The sequence below is a fragment of the Podarcis pityusensis genome (genome assembly GCF_964106645.2).
Source record: "Podarcis pityusensis genome assembly, chromosome: 14".
Lineage (NCBI taxonomy): Eukaryota > Metazoa > Chordata > Lepidosauria > Squamata > Lacertidae > Podarcis > Podarcis pityusensis.
In genome coordinates this window covers 15660249-15678434 of record NC_138039.1, presented here as the reverse complement: position 1 = coordinate 15678434, position 18186 = coordinate 15660249, and the positions used below count along the sequence as shown (strand labels likewise).

General features: G+C 44.4%; 1 protein-coding gene across 5 annotated transcripts in view; it reads right to left on the bottom strand.

The window, feature by feature from the left end:
* SNX29 (sorting nexin 29) overlaps positions 1-18186 on the bottom strand; it is a 225936-nt gene that overhangs the window by 32159 nt on the left and 175591 nt on the right. For 2 of the 5 annotated variants that reach the window (XM_080981818.1, XM_080981823.1), the window contains one exon: positions 15229-18165. The exons of the other annotated variants lie outside the window; for them this stretch is intronic. In XM_080981818.1, coding sequence (XP_080837944.1) covers positions 18027-18165 — 139 coding nt within the window. In that variant the 3' untranslated portion in view covers positions 15229-18026. Of the gene's footprint in view, positions 1-15228; positions 18166-18186 lie in introns of those variants that run through there. 5 annotated transcript variants of the gene reach the window in all.

Sequence of the window (18186 nt, the reverse complement as noted above, 5' to 3'; positions counted from 1 at the left end):
GTTCAAATTTCAGGTCATTGCGTGGCCCTGGTCAAGCCACTCAGCCTCAAACCCCTATCTCTTTCACGTGGTCAACCTTACAGGGTATTCTAAGGTTTACTAAGTGTCATGTACAGATGGGAGAAGCGCTGCAAAAATGCTTATATAACAACGAACAGTTGTCATTCCAGGTACAGCAGCAAGTTACTGTGGGAAAGTGGATTAAATTCTGTTCAAAATCAGTATTGCTTTATTTTATTTTTTTGCTTCCTTTTTTTTTTTTTTTTTTTTTGTAAAATGCTAGCAGCAGCATTCTGGATACTTTCTTAAGGCACTCTCCTGTGAGACTATTTCTAACTGTGACTTTTTCTTCCCTAAAATAACAGATGCCTTCCAGGTCTGTTGTAGTTCTTGAAACTAAATTTGACATCTTCTACGCAATAAGGTAAAAGTTGGGAAGTAATGCCAATTCTCTCTTCTGCTCCATAGTCCCAGCCAGTGTTAAAATTATTCTTGGCTGGTATTTGTTCAGCAATTCCAGATTAGTTACTCAGGGTGAAAAAATATAAATTAAGGTAACAGGGTTATCTTAGGCCTCAGCTAATGAAGATACTAGGTTATTCTGGAAGGCATTTATAATAATTAAAACCGCAATATTCTCTAGGAACTAATTTACTGTAATAACCATTCCCTTTCCCCCTTGGTTAAATGTGTTTGGCTTTATTGTTAACTTAAGGGCTCCCCTGAAGTTTTGGGGAGAATATTCAATAACTTTAATGGACTTTGGATTAACTTTCTAATTAACCCTAAAGGAGAAAGTTCATTTTGCATGTTTTGGTTTTTATAAACTGAGGAATCTTACCGTGAGAAATCAGGAATCCTCAAAAGATTGACTCTGCTGTACTTTCACTCAACGCAGCGGGAGCCACTGCTAGAGTGAATGCAAAGAGCAGTCTGGTCCTTGTTCTTGGAAATCTTATTTCAAAACCATTGCATCTGTTGTTGTTGTTGTTTTAAAAAAAGATTTACAGCAGTATTTGCTATTAAGTTCTACAGAGAAGGTCCTAGTATCAATATAACTGGATCAATTATTTACACGGCACACAGCTTAGCTAGGGAACTCGCTCCCACAAGAGGCAGGGATGGCCACCAACTTTGTTGTTGTTGTTTAGTTGTGTCCAACTCTTCGTGACCCCATGGACCAGAGCACGCCAGGCACTCCTGCTTCCACTGCCTCCCGCAGTTTGGTCAAGCTCATGTTGATAGCTTTGAGAACACTGTCCAACCATCTCGTCCTCTGTCGTCCCCTTCTCCTTGTGCCCTCAATCTTTCCCAGCATCAGGGTCTTTTCCAGGGAGTCTTCTCTTCTCATGAGGTGGCCAAAGTACTGGAGCCTCAGCTTCAGGATCTGTCCTTCCAGTGAGCACTCAGGGCTGATTTCCTTCAGAATGGAGAGGTTTGATCTCCTTGCAGTCCATGGGACTCTCAAGAGTCTCCTCCAGCACCATAATTCAAAAGGCCACCAACAACTTGGTTAGCTTTAACAGAGGATTAGGCAATTTCAAGCAGGACGAAGCTATCAATGGCCACTAACCAAGATGGCTATGTTCTACCTCCACTGCCAGAGGCACTACGCCTCTGAATACCAGTTGCTGAGAATTGCATGTGAGGAGAGCACTGTTGCACTCAGTCTTCCCCAGACATCTGGTTGGCCACGTGAGAACTAGACAGGCAGTTGTCCTGATCCAGCAGGTCCCCTCTCCCCACTGAAATTAGTTTTGAAAGAAGCAGTCTATTGTATCTTACATAACAGTTCACAGCGTGCGCTGTGGTTGAAGTGAAGTGCCCAGGGCAGTTTCACCAGTCTGCCAATATGCTTGCAGACTCCAAAAGGTCTGGCAGGGCTCTTATTGTGTTCTTAATTATCAGTCCTGTCCACAACTAAGATTAAGCAAAAAAATTAAACACACACACACACACACACACACACACACAACCACCCTTGGCTTTATAAAGCATACTGTGCCCACAGGCTGGTCACTCCTGCTTTGCTCCCCCCCCTGCTCCCCCCAACAGGTATAGCACGATGTCTGAACCTAGGATGACGGTTTGTTTTTTTCCTACCAAGTCAAGACCACCAGCCCGACTTAAGTCAAACTTTACTGGTAGCTCAGAAATCCTAGCAGGTCAGGGAGAAACAGAGCACAATTTCAGGTTCAGGCTTCATGCTAAGTGGGCAGTGGGAGAGTTGAGTACACCGTATGCTTTATGAAGCAAAATTTCTTGGCTTATTGCTACGTACAAACACAGCAGCCACTCCACAGGAAAGAAAATTTGTCACTCCACCAAGTGTAATATTTTGCTCCTTCCTTCCCTTAGGATGCTGCCTTAAATTGAGTCAATCACTGGTCAATCTTGCTGGGTATTGCATACAGAGACTGGCAGTAACTGACCGGGGCTTCAGGCTGGGTTCCCTCCCAGCCCCACCTAGAGATTCTGGGGACTGAACCTAGGACCTGCATGCAAAGTGGATACTCTATCAATACATGGCCATGGGGAATTATGATGCGCAGCAAAAGTTTGCACCGGAGCACGTAGATCTATGTGTTCGTCTCCCTCTCAATTTTTAAATGACCAGTGGCTTCCATTTCACATTTATTCTAACAGCAGGAGCACATCAAACTTGTGTGAAATGCCCACAAGCTGAGGTCGATGATTAAAGTAAGCTGGCTTCCACTATTGATGCTACCTGAATGTAGCCTCCATGGTACTCAGACTATGTAAAGGGGTATACTATATATTCGGGATTAATTAACTGAGAGCGCAATCCTATGCATGTCTACACAGAAGTAAGCCTCACTGCAGAATCTGTTCCTTAGGCAAGTGTCCGTGGGACTGCTGGCCATTTTTACTGGCCAGGGAATTCAAAGACTAGATGCACAGAAATTTGCCTTATATCTAGTCAAAACATTGGTCCTTACCATTAAGCTCTGTATTGTCAATTGCACATATATTAATATTGTGCAGCTTGAAGCAACTGGATGCATAAAAATGGATACCTTTTGGAATAAAAATTGTCCAGACCCATAATTATTATTCAGAGCTTTACTAACAAGAATGTTTTCAAAGAAAAACAGGTAGAAAAACAATGAATGATACATCCAAATAATTCCATACAATTGTGCGCATGTCCAGCACAGGCTCAGCTTCTTATAAAATATGAAATACTCCAAACAAATCTAAAATCAGAGCTCTCTCTCTCTCTCTCCAGCCTCCATTAGAACTTGGAGACTGTTTTCCATTTAGGAGAGACCTCATTATCACATCCTTTGGCTGCTTGAGAACAAAGACTCCAACTCACACAAAATGGAGGCAACCATATTCATAGAATGCAATCCTATTTGAAGAAGTGTGCATGCACACGAAAGCTCATACCAAGAACAAACTTAGTTGGTCTCTAAGGTGCTACTGGAATTTTTATTATTATTATTATATATTTCTACTATTTCTTTCATGTGATCTAAGTCAGGCACATGGCAGAGAAGAGAACATTCACAGTTAATCACCAACCTGCTACACACTTGGAGAGCGCTTCTTTAGCTTCGATGGAAATTCCCAGTTTACCCCTTAGTAATCTACATACAAGCATTCTCCATTACAGTGCCATTAAACCATTATACTTAACATTGTCTACACTGACTTGCAGTGTCTCTTCGGGGAATCTCCAGGCAGAACGAGAAATGTCCCTGTCTGAAACCCTGGAGAACCAATGCCTGTCAGCATAGATAATACTGACCTGAATGGTCTGACTCGGTATAAGGAAACTTCCTATGTTTCTATGTAGGCAGCAGATATTTATTTTAACAGATGGGACTGAGCTAGTAGAGGTTAATTTTAGTTCCGATGTTGTGCTTCTAATATCTTGCGGATATTCTGGAGTTGCATTTTAGCTGTTAGTTACTACCACCCTGAGCTCTCGAGGTGGGTTCAGCTATGGGTGCTAATAAATCAGTATCAGGATAAAGAGGGGCTTGTGCTCAACATGCACCTTCATAGCATCCTTTATCCTCTTTATCCTCCACCGAGACAAGCAATGCATTATCAGGGTTCAGGAACACATTCTAACAATACAACAACATCTGGGGTATGAAGCAAGGCCCAAGAGGAGTGTGGCTGGGGAGGATTCCAAGGGCCACAGGGAGGAGGCTGGATGGCCCTCAGACCTGAGGTTTCCCCACCCCTTTCTCTAAACCTTAGCACCCCTGTGGTGACATAGAGATAATAATAGTGGTCTACCTTATAAGAGTGTCTTCACTGCACAGCTAACGTCGCAAAACATTACAAGAGCTTCGGAAAAGCCTTCCTATTAGCTGTTAATCACTAGCTTTTAGTCTATCACACAGAGAGCAAAAATAAAAAAATATCTAACAGCAGAAATGTGCAGATCTCCAGATCATCTTTCAAGGAAGGAAGGAAGGAAGGAAGGAAAACTCTCAGGTAGGTAAATGTAAAAATGTAAGGGGGGGACACAAACAACAAACAGACAGAGCAGCCCCTTCCAGGGCATTCCAGGTCTTAATCAAATCATGTGAAAAACAGAAGAGGAGCCTGCGACTACTTTTCTCTCCCTTTTGTCATTGGAAATGAACACCTGCCCCCCACCCCATTATTGGCTAGGGAGCCCATTCCTCGCTAATAGATTTCAAGGGCCACCTGTTACCATAGCAGACCAGCAGCATGTCAGAAGCATTCCATTTTAAAACAGAGAAGACAGAGGAGGAGAGCATGGCCGCTGCTCGTTGCCAGGGAAACCAGATCACTGCAGGAAGGACCCCAAACTTCAAGTGGTTTACATGTTCTACTTTTGAGAGAAACGTTAACCTGTTCCTAGGCTGCTGTTGCTGCTGCTGGCAGCCGGAGGGGGGGTGGGGGTGGCAAGGTTACATTTGCTACAGAGAGACAGCCTGTGTCCTTTAAAAAAATCTTGCCCCCATTACTACCAAAGCAGGGAAGTGGAGACTGCAGGTGCTTTTAAGACAACCAGGACAACCACAAAAGCAATTTGGGGTTTGAGGGGATGTATAATGTTATACACAAGTGCTATTTTTCTAGAAAAAGAGGTGCTGGAACTCACTATGAAAGCCTCCCTTGCTATAATGGCAATGGCACCTACCTGAGAGGTGCCAGAACTGAGTTTTGGTGAGTTCCGGCTGGAAAAAAAAGCCCTGATTATACTATTATAAACCCTTCCCAGTTGTAGTTTCCATTAGACAACTGGTTGGCCACTGTGAGAACAGGGTGCTGGATTTGATGGGCATGTTTGGTCCCTCGGGAGCTGGTCTGGGGAGAGGAGGGCTGCCCCTTCTTCGTAAAAACTTTTTTGTACTTTTGTATACACTGGAATTCACCCAAGCCACACATACTGGTACGTTCTTCACCGTCAGCTCCCACTGGGCTCCAGTCTTGTCTGCATGGAGGCACTGAGATTGTTATTACTGATGGTTGGATTGCATTTACACACCGCCTTTCTGCCAAGTTTTACAGTTTTAAAATACTGAAACAACTACATGAACAAATGAAACATGGGCCCTGTGAGGGGAAAGGGGCAGATAGATCCTTTGCCGGCCTGCCTGCGTTCCTTCCTTCCTTCCTTCCTTCCTTCCTTCCTTCCCCATCTCCTTTTTCCCCCACAAGGCAGTTTTAGTTCATTCTTAGAGGGAGCAATCCTGTTGCCTGTTGGAATTCTGCCTGGGTCAGAGGAATGTGCCACAAGCAGGCACCGGCAGATATTCCTGTCGACCTCCCCGCGTCTCCCAACCTCTGCTGATAAGCAGGCGAGGTCCGGCGATTCTTCTCAGATGTATGAGAGGAACACACCGTTCTTCCTCTCTCCCCTTTGGTGTCCCCAGGGAGGGGAAAGAAGCAGACAGAAAGCTATTTACATCATTTATTTCTGCCTCTTACATCAGTACAGAGAATCATGTCTGCACTCAACAACAGCAAGAAGAAACTCCTCCCAAGTACATCCAGTACGGGGCATATGACACACACACACACTGAGCTAACATCCGGTGCTCAGTACAGAATGGACTGCCCCTTTGTTCCCATGGCAACAGTCACAAACATCCTGTCTGGCTTTCCAGCCACAAGCAGCTGGCTGAGCTGCTAGAGCCTTTGCTTGCTGCAGCATTGGTGCTTTATGGTAACATACTCCCCCTAAAGTATCAATGTGTGCTGCGAGCAAAGCGTCATCCAGAGAAGAAAACAAACAGTTGTTATATTTATAACATTCCCCTGTTGTTCCAGTTCCACCCTTGGAACTACCATGGCCAGATTCTGCTGGTCCTGACCTCAAACTATTGCTCTCAGCAAAGTTGTCAGCTGCAGAGCCTGCAAGGGCTGCTATAATTTCAGGAGTTCCACGGAAAGGAAAACCTTGGATGGGATGAAAGATCACCCTGGAAAAATTCTGCTTTCTATGCAACACTTAAAACCAAAGCTCTGTAGCTGGGAGCTCCAGCTGTAACAATCCTGCTGTTATTTATTTCTTATCTCTCTCCAGAGGAATGAAAAGCCACCATCAATACTCCAGATATATTTCTAAACAAAACCTGCCTTCCACTGTCTCAGTTTTGCGCCAATAGTTGTAAATTCAGAAAATGTCAGCGTGGCCTGGCTTTTATTTATTTATTTTTGCCTAAGAGGATGCTCAGAGAGTATTTCTCGCCTAAACGGCAACTGTAAACTCTGATAAGACCCTCTATGCAGCTGACTCTATGCAGCGCTCACTTCAAATACTGTAAAGCGCTAAATTATTCCACCTCATGAGCCTCGATAAAGGTAGCTTTGCATTACAAAGGAGTACTGGTGGAATTTGCTTCCTGGTAATAGATTCATAAATACCCATGATTTATCTATTTGCAAGGATTGCTGAACAATTCTCAGCAATTAACTCCGCTGAGCAATGCCTTATTGCTCTTATTTAGATGCTAATCTCATTTAAGAGCCATGCCATTGGAAAGCTAAGCCGATTTCAGCTTTATAGGCAAGATTTAATATCAAGTTGGGATTTCATAATACCCCGCAATCTTACAAAGCAGCAATATGGCACGCCTGTTCTATGGAACGCCACTAAGATCCTGATATTCTCTTATAGACCCTGTCATCAAGGCATTTCAAACTCGGAATAAAGGACATACCCCGGGGGAAAACAATTGCACAAAATAAAGGTAAAACAACTTGTTTCAGTCTTATTTATTTTTGGACTCTAGCACAGCAGTGGCTTGAATAAATTTGGGGGACAAGCTCTGTGGATTCATTTCCAAATACATTCTGCACTCTATGATTTGCTACAAATGAAAGCTGTCAAGCTGATGCCGCGTAAACTCTGCAGAGGCAGCGGAGAAGGCAAACACACATTCCCTTCGCCTAGCGGATTGAAGTGCCCTAGACTACCACCGAAAAGTCCAGCAATCAGAACCTCAGAGCTGAATAGCTGCCACCTCTTTTTAAATTATCAATACATCTGTTTTGCTCTATTGTGATCTGCATACATTGCACATCACCCTGGAAACCGACTTGCATAGAAATGTCTTAAATAAATAAAAGCACATTTCCTCCCCATAGTTTGCATGTCCTCTGCTTGAAACACCTTGACAGCCGGCGTATACAATACTGAGCTAGATCAGGTGTGGGGAATCTTTGCCCCTCCAGATGCTGGTGAAGTACAACCCACATCAGTTGGTTAGAGCGTGGTGCTGATAAACACCCAGGTTTGATCCCTGTATGGGGCAGCTGCACATTCCTGTGTTGCAGAGGGTTGGAAAAGATTATCCTCCGGCTCCCTTCCAAATCTACAATTACAGTGGTACCTCGGGTTAAGAACTTAATTCGTTCTGGAGGTCTGTTCTTAACCTGAAACTGTTCTTTGTTTTCATTTTTGTTAGAGCATTTATTAATTTTCCAACAAAAAACATCCAATTAACATATCAAATCACAAACCGGGGGGGGGGGGGGGAATGGGGAAAAAATCCAATTGTCTTCCAAATTATAATCTTAATTTTGCGACTTCCCACGGTATGAATTCCAAAGCATTTCCAAATCTCAGTCCTGCCTCTCATCTCTCATCGATGTTTTCATAATTCCATATCACGATTTTATCAACCTGAAACTGTTCTTAACCTGAAGCACCACTTTAGCTAATGGGGCCTCCGGCTGCCTCTGCACTGCCGCTGCACGATTTCTGTTCTCATCCTGAAGCAAGGTTCTTAACCGAGGTACTATTTCTGGGTTAGCGGAGTCTGTAACCTGAAGCGTCTGTAACCCGAGGTACCACTGTATATGACTCCATGACTTTATCATCCATGGCCATTGCCCATTGCTGGGGCTGATGTGAGTTGTATTCACCAAAATCTGGAGGGCCAAACATTCTCTACCCCTGTGCTAAGTGGACCAATAGTCTGACTCAGCATCCTAGGTTCCTAACCAATTATCTAGAGGAATGTGTGGGGTCTCCCTCACCGAAAGTCTTCAAGCCAGGCCTCAGTCATCTGTCAGAAATGTTAGAGCTCCAGCTTTCCTGCATCAAGCAGAAGGTTAGACACTAGACAACCAGCCAGACCCTCTCCAACTCCAAAGGACTCCCTACGAAATCCAGAAAGCACCAGAGAAGAATGGATGGGCAAGAAAATGGATTATGCAGAACTGGCAAAGCTAACAGGAAAAAATTAAGGGAATCTAATGACGAGGGTTTTAGGCAAGAATGGATGCTTTGGGGGGGACTACTTAAAGAAATGTTATAGTATGCTGAACTCACAAGCAGGATTTGAGCTATGAGCAACAGAGGTAATTAGATTATAATATTGTGGTTATGATTTAACATTTAACAGACAGAAGACAGGGTGCAGAAGGGGAGAAACAACAACTCCATGGAAAATGGGGTGGGAAGTCAATAAAAATGAGAGAGAAAATGTAATTGTGTGTTGATTGTATATGTTAAAAAATGTTGAAATTTAACTAAATATAATTTTTAATAAAGAAATCCAGAAAGCAGCACAGAAGGAGGGGGATGAGCAGAATCGGAGCTCTCTAAGGTGGCACTCGCAACTTTACCGTAAGCCCTGGAAACAATTGCTATACTGTATAAAGGTAAAGGGACCCCTGACCATTAGGTCCAGTCATGGCCGACTCTGGGGTTGCAGCTCTCATCTCGCTTTATTGGCCGAGGGAGCCGGCGTACATCTTCAGGGTCATGTGGCCAGCATGACTAAGCCGCTTCTGGCAAACCAGAGCAGCGCACGGAAACGCCGTTTACCTTCCCGCCGGAGCGGTACCTATTTATCTACTTGCACTGGTGTGCTCGCCCCACCCCTGGGTGCCCTGCCCCAGGCACCTGAGCGGCTTCCTCCGCTGCTGCCCAGAGGCATCGGTTAGCCACTGGAAGAACAGGATGCTGGACTAGATGGACCTTTAGCCTGACGCAGCAGGCTTGCCTTCTAACAGTAATATACTCAAGTATCCTGCTGGGATAGCTCAGCTGGCAGAGCACAAGACACTTTATCTCAGGATTGTGGGTTCAAGCCCCACATCTGTGCATTGCAGGGGGGTGGAGTGGATGACTCTGGTTGTCCCTTCCAACTCTACAGTTATACGATTCTAAGTGCATCTTATGATGATGTGTTGTTGCTAGAAGTGCTGTACTTGTTTTCATTGTTGGCAGTATCTTATGTTCAGGTTTGGAGGCAGAGTGTCTCATGAGGGACAGCTGATGGGGAGCAAAGGTAAAGGTAAAGGGACCCCTGACTGTTAGGTCCAGTTGCAGACGACTCTGGGGTTGCGGCGCTCATCTTGCTTTATTGGCCAAGGGAGCTGGTGTACAGCTTCCAGGTCATGTGGCCAGCATGACTAAGCTGCTTCTGGCGAACCAGAGCAGCGCACGGAAATGCCATTTACCTTCCTGCCGGAGCGGTACCTATTTATCTACTTGCACTGGTGTACTTTAGAACTGCTAGGTTGGCAGGAGCAGGGACCGAGCAACAGGAGCTCATCCCGTCGCGGGGATTCGAACCACCGACCTTCTGATCGGCACGTTCTAGGCTCTGTGGTTTAACCCACAGCACCAATGATAATAAAGTTCTCAACTTTGGCTATGCAACAAGTTCAAAAGGGACAAATGGCTAGTAGCCATTGATAGCCCTCTGCTCCATGCTTTGCAAATTCCCAAGACCATGCTTTTTCTCCTTTCAAAAGATGGGGTGCGATAAGGAATTGGGAGAAGAGCAGGAGACGCAACAAAAAAATCTCACACTTGGCAGCTCAAGCACTTCCCCTGCAGTGTTCACAGTCTCCTGCCAGCATGAGAAGGAAGGAAAACACACCCCACCCGTGACATTCAGTAGCATTACCAAACATAAGTTTAGATGCCCTGCAGCAATCCATTCTTTCTTTTTTTAAATGCTTCTTCCAGCAGCTCCTGGAATCAAGGCTGCCCTGAAGGCTTGGAGAATTCACCAGAACAAGCATACGGCTGTAGCAGCAGCTATGAAAACTGGGCCTTCCCATTGTGTCTTGGAAGCAGATGGTGGAGCTCCTTAGCTGCCTGCACTGGTGCCAGAATCCACCCACACCCATGTTGAAAGATGGAGACATTTCCCCCCCTCACCCCCCCCCCCCGTCAAGTGCTGTTTAATAAGCTGGCAAAAAAATATATTAAAATATTTTTAAAGTTTAAAAATATACTTACGATTTAGCAATACTATATCTATATCTCCATCTCTATCTCTATCTCTATATATGGCTCTGTCCCTGTGGAGAGGAGGTGATAGAATATTTGGCTGATGTGCTTTTTGCCTGTAGTTTCTATAAAAATGACCAATTCAGACTGGTGAATCCAATTCTTTCAACGTTTCCAAGGCAGGACTTCCAAATGGTATCTGGCCTACGCTTTGGCAGATTCAAGAAATTTTATAACTGAGACTGTTGCTAGATTTCTCTTTCTGGCTGCACAAATCTTGCCTGAAGAAGCCTATCCTGTCTGGCTGCTGTTCTCCTGCATTGTGATTTCTAATGTGGTTATGGTATCCCCCCCCCCCGACTCACTCTTAACTTTCCCATTTTAAGGTGCTGTGTTGTATATCTTATTTGAGACATGTTTTAGATATTCCTGATACTTTATATAGTGGTACCTCGGGTTAAGAATTTAATTCATTCTGGAGGTCCATTCTTAACCTGAAACTGTTCTTAACTTGAGGTACCACTTTAGCTAATGGGGCCTCCTGTTGCCGCCACGCGATTTCTGTTCTCATCCTGAAGCAAAGTTCTTAACCCGAGGTACTATTTCTGGGTTAGAGGAGTCTGTAACCTGAAGCGTCTGTAACCTGAAGCATCTGTAACCCAAGGTACCACTATATATTGCAGCCTACTTTGAAATATTTTGTATGTTACGATATTGTTGGCTTTATTTTGTTCAAGTCTATGACTGCATAACAAATAATCTATATTTAAAGAATCATGGGGTTATGGAATTGTAGAGTTGGAAGGGATCCCAAGGGTCATCTAGCCCAACCCTCTGCAATGCAACTAAATCTCAACTAAAGCATCCACGACAGATGATCATTCAACTTCTACTTTGAAACCTCCAATGAAGTCCATTGAGTCCACCACCTTCCGAGGGAGTCCAGGCCACTATCAAACAACTCTTACCATCAGAAACTTCTTCCTGATGTTTAGTTGGAATCGCCTTGTTACTTGAATCCACTGGGAGAAAACAAACTTTCTCCATCTTCCAAGTGACAGCTCTTTAGGTATTTGAAGATGGCTATCATATCTCCTCTTACTCAGGCTAAACATACCCAGCTCCCTCAACTGTTCCTCAAAAGGCTTAGTTTCAAGACAACTGAGCATTTTTGTTGCCTTCCTCTGCACACGTTCCAGCTTATCAATATCCTTCTTAAATTGTGGTGCCAAAAAGTGGACCCAGTACTCCAAGTGTGATCTGACCAAGGCGGAATAGAAGTATTATTACTTATCTGGATCTGGACACTATACTTCTGTTGACGCTACCTAGAATTGCCTTAAGCTTTTTTTGCTGCTGCATCACACTGAAAGCTTATGTTCTACTAAGTGAATTTTTTTTTTAAAAAAAAGCAAAGACTTTTTGCTGTTCTTTGTTTGCTTGTTTTTAAAAGTATAGATGCCACTTCAAATTGCTTAATTTGTGTCATTAAAATCTATTATATTCACCTTCAGAGCACTTTTGTTACAAACCAACTGCTGTGGGGGGGGAGCGAAACAATAATAATAAAAAAAGAATGTTAGAGAAAGTTACTGGCAATGTTCCTTCAGAATGCAGCTGTGCAAATGGGAGCAATATTTATTTAAGGGCTGTGGATGCTCTGACAAAGTGTTATGGCGCTGGGCAAATCATTATGCTAGACATCGCAGCCGTATGCATTATCGTGGTCGTGGTGCTCAAGCCTATTCAGCATAACAAATTTAACAACCGCGTTTGTAATCCCGAGTCGTTTCAGAGCATTTGGGATTCTGAATCTCATTGTTAGTCAGACATGCCCCCAACAGGGGAATCTTGGCATCATCTCGGCTAAATATGATAAACACAGGCAAACAAGTCTCTCTCATTATCCACTGCCCCAGGAACTTTTGGCTACGGCTCCAAACCCGACAAGAGCTCTGGGAGAGTGGAAGGCCAAGAATCAGTGCTGTTCTTTCTGTGACTACTCTGGCAAGCGGAGGCAGCATGAACGTGATTGTGACTCATGAGACGAAAGCAGGTGAATCAATCACACTTTAGAATCGAACAGCAAATTGCAACTTATATGGAACAGAAGAGCCTCTTGCGTGGCAAAGTCCAGACAGGACTGGAGAGTTTCTGCGTGAGCCGAATCGGGCTCACGGGGCCCTCAAGCGAATATAGGAAAACAGGTTCCCGTGGGTTGAAGAAAATGAGGCATTCCTTGGGCAAACAAGTTTGAAAATGCCTAGAGCAACCCATCTGTCTTCATGGGGTTTTGAGATGGGGATGAGGAACCTTTGGCCCTCCAGATACAGTTGGGTTACAGCTCTCATCATTCCTGACCACTCGCCGTGTGGGATGGGGCTGGTGAAAGGTCCAACAGTGTTTGGAGGGCTGTTGGCTCCATAGTGCTACCACTTCCCAAACCAAGAACCTCAGGGTGTTGGGGAAACAGTGGTGCTGGCAGCTAACGTTATAGGAAGCTGTTTGTATTGTTGGCATCTATCTGTCTTGAGAGATAATGGGCGGTGAAGTCTAACCGCTGGAGAATCATAGCTTATGCCTCTTGTGTTGTTGTCGGTGTGTTAGCAGCACCCAAGTGACCTTCCCAGGGTGCAAGCCTGAACAGTGTATATGGAGGTCCCAGGATGCCCAGACGACAAGACCACCCTCTCGGCCTCGCTGATGTGGTCCAAAGAAAAGCAGAGCAATATGTTTGGCACCAGCTTGGCTGCAGAAGGAGGTGTACAAGGTGCCATCCAATCGTCTAAGGGACTCCACTCCAGATTTGTATAGGGTTTACTCCTTAGCCTTTTCTTCCCCCAAAGATATTGTCAGGAGTGCGTGCAGGAGCCAGGCCCTGTGACTGGTAGGGCTTCGCAGGACTGGGGCTTTCCTAAGTTTGTTCTGGAGAAGCAAGGCGCGGCCGCACAGGTGAGGCCGATTGGTAACTCACAGCACCTGGTGGCAAGAGCCGGGAAGGGATATAAGCTCAGCATTTCCCTTTGGATCTTTGCCACAGCAACACGCTTCCTGCCTTGCTGCGTTTGGCTTCTTGACTCCTTGCTTCCTGATCCTCGGACCCTTGGCTCCTTGACTCCTGGTTTCTCTGACCCTCAGACCCCTGGCTTCCTGACTCCTGGCTTCCGGACTCACGTTCCTGCTCCCAACCCACCGTCTTGCCCCCGGTCCCGACATCCTCAGCCGGGACTTTGATCACCCGTAAACTGGATCGTGACAGATATCCCGCAAGGCAGCAGAGGTTTAGGACCAGAGTTTTCCTTCTCCTAGATGGGATGCCTTCCCAGGTTGACAAGTCCCATCTGCTCCTCACCCCTCTCTCTACAGCAGGTGCAGAAAGCGTTTTATTGATCCCTGGATCAACTAATGGTCTCATTCTCTCAATTTGCTATAGCCTGTCTTCACATGCAGAGGGAGTCCCTAACTCACCAAGGGTTTGAGACCCATCGACTACTCTCACCTGGTTTAGCCGGCCAATCAAAGCCGTTTCCTGGCATGCGGCTGCTGCTGACAGCTTCTGGGAGCCGCAGGTGAAAGCTGAGTGCAGGGTGGGGACCAAAGGTGGGTAAACAACCCCAAAAGGAGCATGATATGTTCCCCACTAGAGGCACTACCCCTCACCTAACACTCTCTACACCATTGGGTATGTATTACAATGGTACCTCGGGTTAAGTATTTAATTCGTTCCAGAGTTCCGTACTTAACCTGAAACTGTTCTTAACCTGAAGCACCACTTTAGCGAATGGGGCCTCCCACTGCCGCCGCGCCGCCGGAGCCCGATTTCTGTTCTTATCCTGAAACAAAGTTCTTAATTTGAAGCACTATTTCTAGGTTAGCGGAGTCTGTAACCTGAAGCGTATGTAACCCGAGGTACCACTGTATTACTACTTTTAGTATTTTTATCCACTCCACCCTAAGATCCCAGGGTGGGTTACCACAATTTTAAATACAATATTAAAAGCAGCTTTAAAAACTTACAAAAAATGCAGTCACAAAAAAATGAAGGTCCTGAAAATATGCACCTCAGGCCAGCCTAATCCAACCCACCACTGTGTTCAGACACCAATCCAGAATCTTCAGCGTCTCTCCTGATTCAGATGTTATAGAGAGGTAGAGTTGTGTATCATCAGCATTCTGATGACACCTTGCTCCGAAACTCCTAATAACCATTCCCAATGGCTTCATATAGATATTAAATTGCTCCTGGCGTATTTTTTTTTTCACACTTTTGGAACAGCTTAGGTTTCAGCTTACAATGAAGAGGAGAAGGAGTTTGCATCCTGATTTCAAATGTAATTTACATATTGCTGTAATGGATAGGTAAAATGTTTGCTTGTGGTATTATTATTTTTTAAAAATCCCACCCGATTCTAAAGCACCCCACACTGTTTTGCAATGCTAATCTTCCTGTTCCAGAAATCTAGCCTTTGGAGAGCAAAAAAAACCAAAAACCATTTACATGCTGTCTATAAAGGAAGGGCATTTTAATTAGATTTTATTGCAATATCGAGATATTAATATTTTACAAGAAGTGGTTTAAACAAACAAACAACAACAAACACAGCGGGGAATGGGAATCTGAGGCCCTCCAGATGTTGCTGGACTCCATCTCTGTAATAATCTTAAATCTGCAAACTGTAATAATTTTAAGATGGAAAGGGAAGGGGGTGTTAACACAGACATAATTCGCTTAGACTGTGCAGAGATTTGGAGTTGCACTGGAGAGTACAGAAGCAAAGCAACACATTTGCTCTCCCATTAGAAACATGAGCAGCTAGTTGGTTGTGTTTGATTGCATTTCCCCCCCTCTAATTGATGGGTACCTGTTTTTTTGTTTACATCAAGAAGCCATAGTTTTCACATGAACAGGAAACACAAGAGAGATGCCCTCCATTGAGCTGTGACAATGAAGGATAGAAGTAAAATGGACTTCCCTCCCCAATTCTAATGGCTTCTGTCTATCTTTTCCAGGCCTGCCTGAAATAAATTTTGCATAGTCCATGCAGGAGGCAGCAAAAAAAAAAGGGAAACTGAGATCAGGCAATGATTGCTTCCCCTCCTGGCTCCGAGGGCAGGGAAGGGGGAACCTGTGACCCTCCCATTATTGGTGTGCTACAACTCCCATCATTGAAAAACAAAGGGGAAGAAGGGTAGACGCTAGTATGGCCCTACACTGAGCAAGACAGTAACCCACTTTTGTGGGTGCTGAAAAATGTGCAGTTTTCACTACAAAAAGGTTGCAAAACTACTGCAAAACTTTGCTACCGCTTTGGAGTAAATCAGAGAGTGCTGGTGATGCCGATGACTCACACTTTGAGTCTCAATTACTCAGTTTTAGAGGAGCCACAAAACATGGTGCTTCCACTGTAGAATGATGGCAGAACTTTGGCACCAGTTTGGAGTTAATCAGACCATGTTGGAGTTTGGGGCGATACCTACGACCCCCAGTGTATCAATTACTCAGTTTGTGGGGTGGGGGCGCAAAATGCAGGGTGTGCGCTACAAAACTATTACAAAACTTTGGCACCGGTTTGGACGGGATCCCCAATTTTGGTGTTTGTAGTTAATGAAGTTCCAAAGGTCTATAGCTTTTTAGATACTAAACCTGCTATATCCTAGAACTGGTCATATGCGGTGCAGCTGATTGGAGTGTTGAATGGGACACAGCTGAGGGAAGACCAAGGAAGCTCCAGCAACCTTGGCCCTTGCCTGTAAAAGCAAGTCTAGAGGGAGAGACTAGACTGATGTCAGCAGGTTCCAGGAACCCTCTTGTGGTGAGATTTTGAGGGATGATCTGTGAGTTTGCTTAGGTCTGGGTAGAGAGCCAAGCTTGATGGAAGGAGTCCTGGGTGGGAGACAGGAGTCTGAGGTGTGTTGAGTGGAGAAGGGTTTCAGAATTTATCAGTACAGTGGTACCTCGGGTTAAGTACTTAATTCGTTCCGGAGGTCCGTACTTAACCTGAAAATGTTCTTAACCTGAAGCACCACTTTAGCTAATGGAGCCTCCTGCTGCCGCTGCGCCGCCAGAGCACGATTTCAGTTCTTATCCTGAAGCAAAGTTCTTAACCTGAACCATTATTTCTGGGTTAGCGGAGTCTGTAACCTGAAGCGTATGTAACCTGAAGCGTATGTAACCCGAGGTACCACTGTATTTAATAGCAATTTCTGTATCAATGCTTCTATTGCCTATTTTTGTAACATTCGTTGTTGTTGTTTGCTGTATACTGCTTAGAGAAAAGTTTCTATATTAAGTGGTACAGAAATTGACTAACTAAAAGATTAAATAATGCCCTGAATATGCTGCGCTATGCGTGGTCCATACAGTATGTATCAGGAGGGTATGTATGTATTAGATTCTTCATAATCTGTATGTACCAGATTCTGCATAAAGGACAGATGGTGCTACAAAGAATATCAGAAACATGATATTTAGTTGGAAGCTGACATGCCTATCTTTTGTTTTCAAGTAAAGATTGCTCCTGGCATAAAAGGGTAAAGAAGCCCCACTGAGATTTGAGAAGGAATCAGCAAGTTTTTGTTTTTCACAGAATCAATATGTCAGATGCAGCATGAGCTATAGAGAGCAGGCTCATTAAAACTTGAAGACATTCATATATTTTTTATTTTATTTTGCTTTAAAATGAAAGCCCTCTGGAATATTGTATATGAACATCTTGAAAATTATGGAAATTTCCCTGTCAAAAAATGACAAGCTGACTAATACTAAGGAGCATGTTTTAAACACAAATCTCTCTTCTCTTTCCTGCCCCGCCCCCTTCACCCTTAGTCAAAAATCCTACTTCTACAGATCTCGTACGAGAAAAATATTACATTCTGCAGACTAATCTCACCTACTCTTAATAGATTTGGTACAGCACGCAGCCCAACTGAGCACTCATAAACAGTGAAGTTTTCTCCTTTCTATGTTTTAATTAGCGAGAACATGGTATTTATGAACATATCCTGACTGATTGATCCCATTGCATGCGCCAAAATCAGCTCCAGGTTCTTTCGTGGTTTGGTGGGGGCTTGGCAGCCCCCAGTTTCGGCACCCAGCATAATAGGACGTCTATTGGGGTACACATGTCCCAGCGAGGTCACTGATGGGTAAACACCAGGGAGAGAGGGCCTTTTCCAAAGTGGCACCCTGGTTGAGGCTCAGCTTTCCTAGGGAAACTGGCCTGGTACCACCTGTGTGAAAAAGATCCTTTCTGTTTACCAAGGCCTTCTAAGCTATTTACGTTTACTGGGCACCTCCATTTTAAAATCTATGCTTTTAATCTTGATGATGTTGTGCTCTCATTTTTTCAGCTTTATTGATTTTATGCTGGGTACTTTTAGTACAGGGCTCAGCAAACTTTTGCAGCAGGGGGCCACTCCACTGTCCCTCAGACCTTGTGGGGGGCCGGAGTATACTTTGAAAAGAAAAAAAAAAT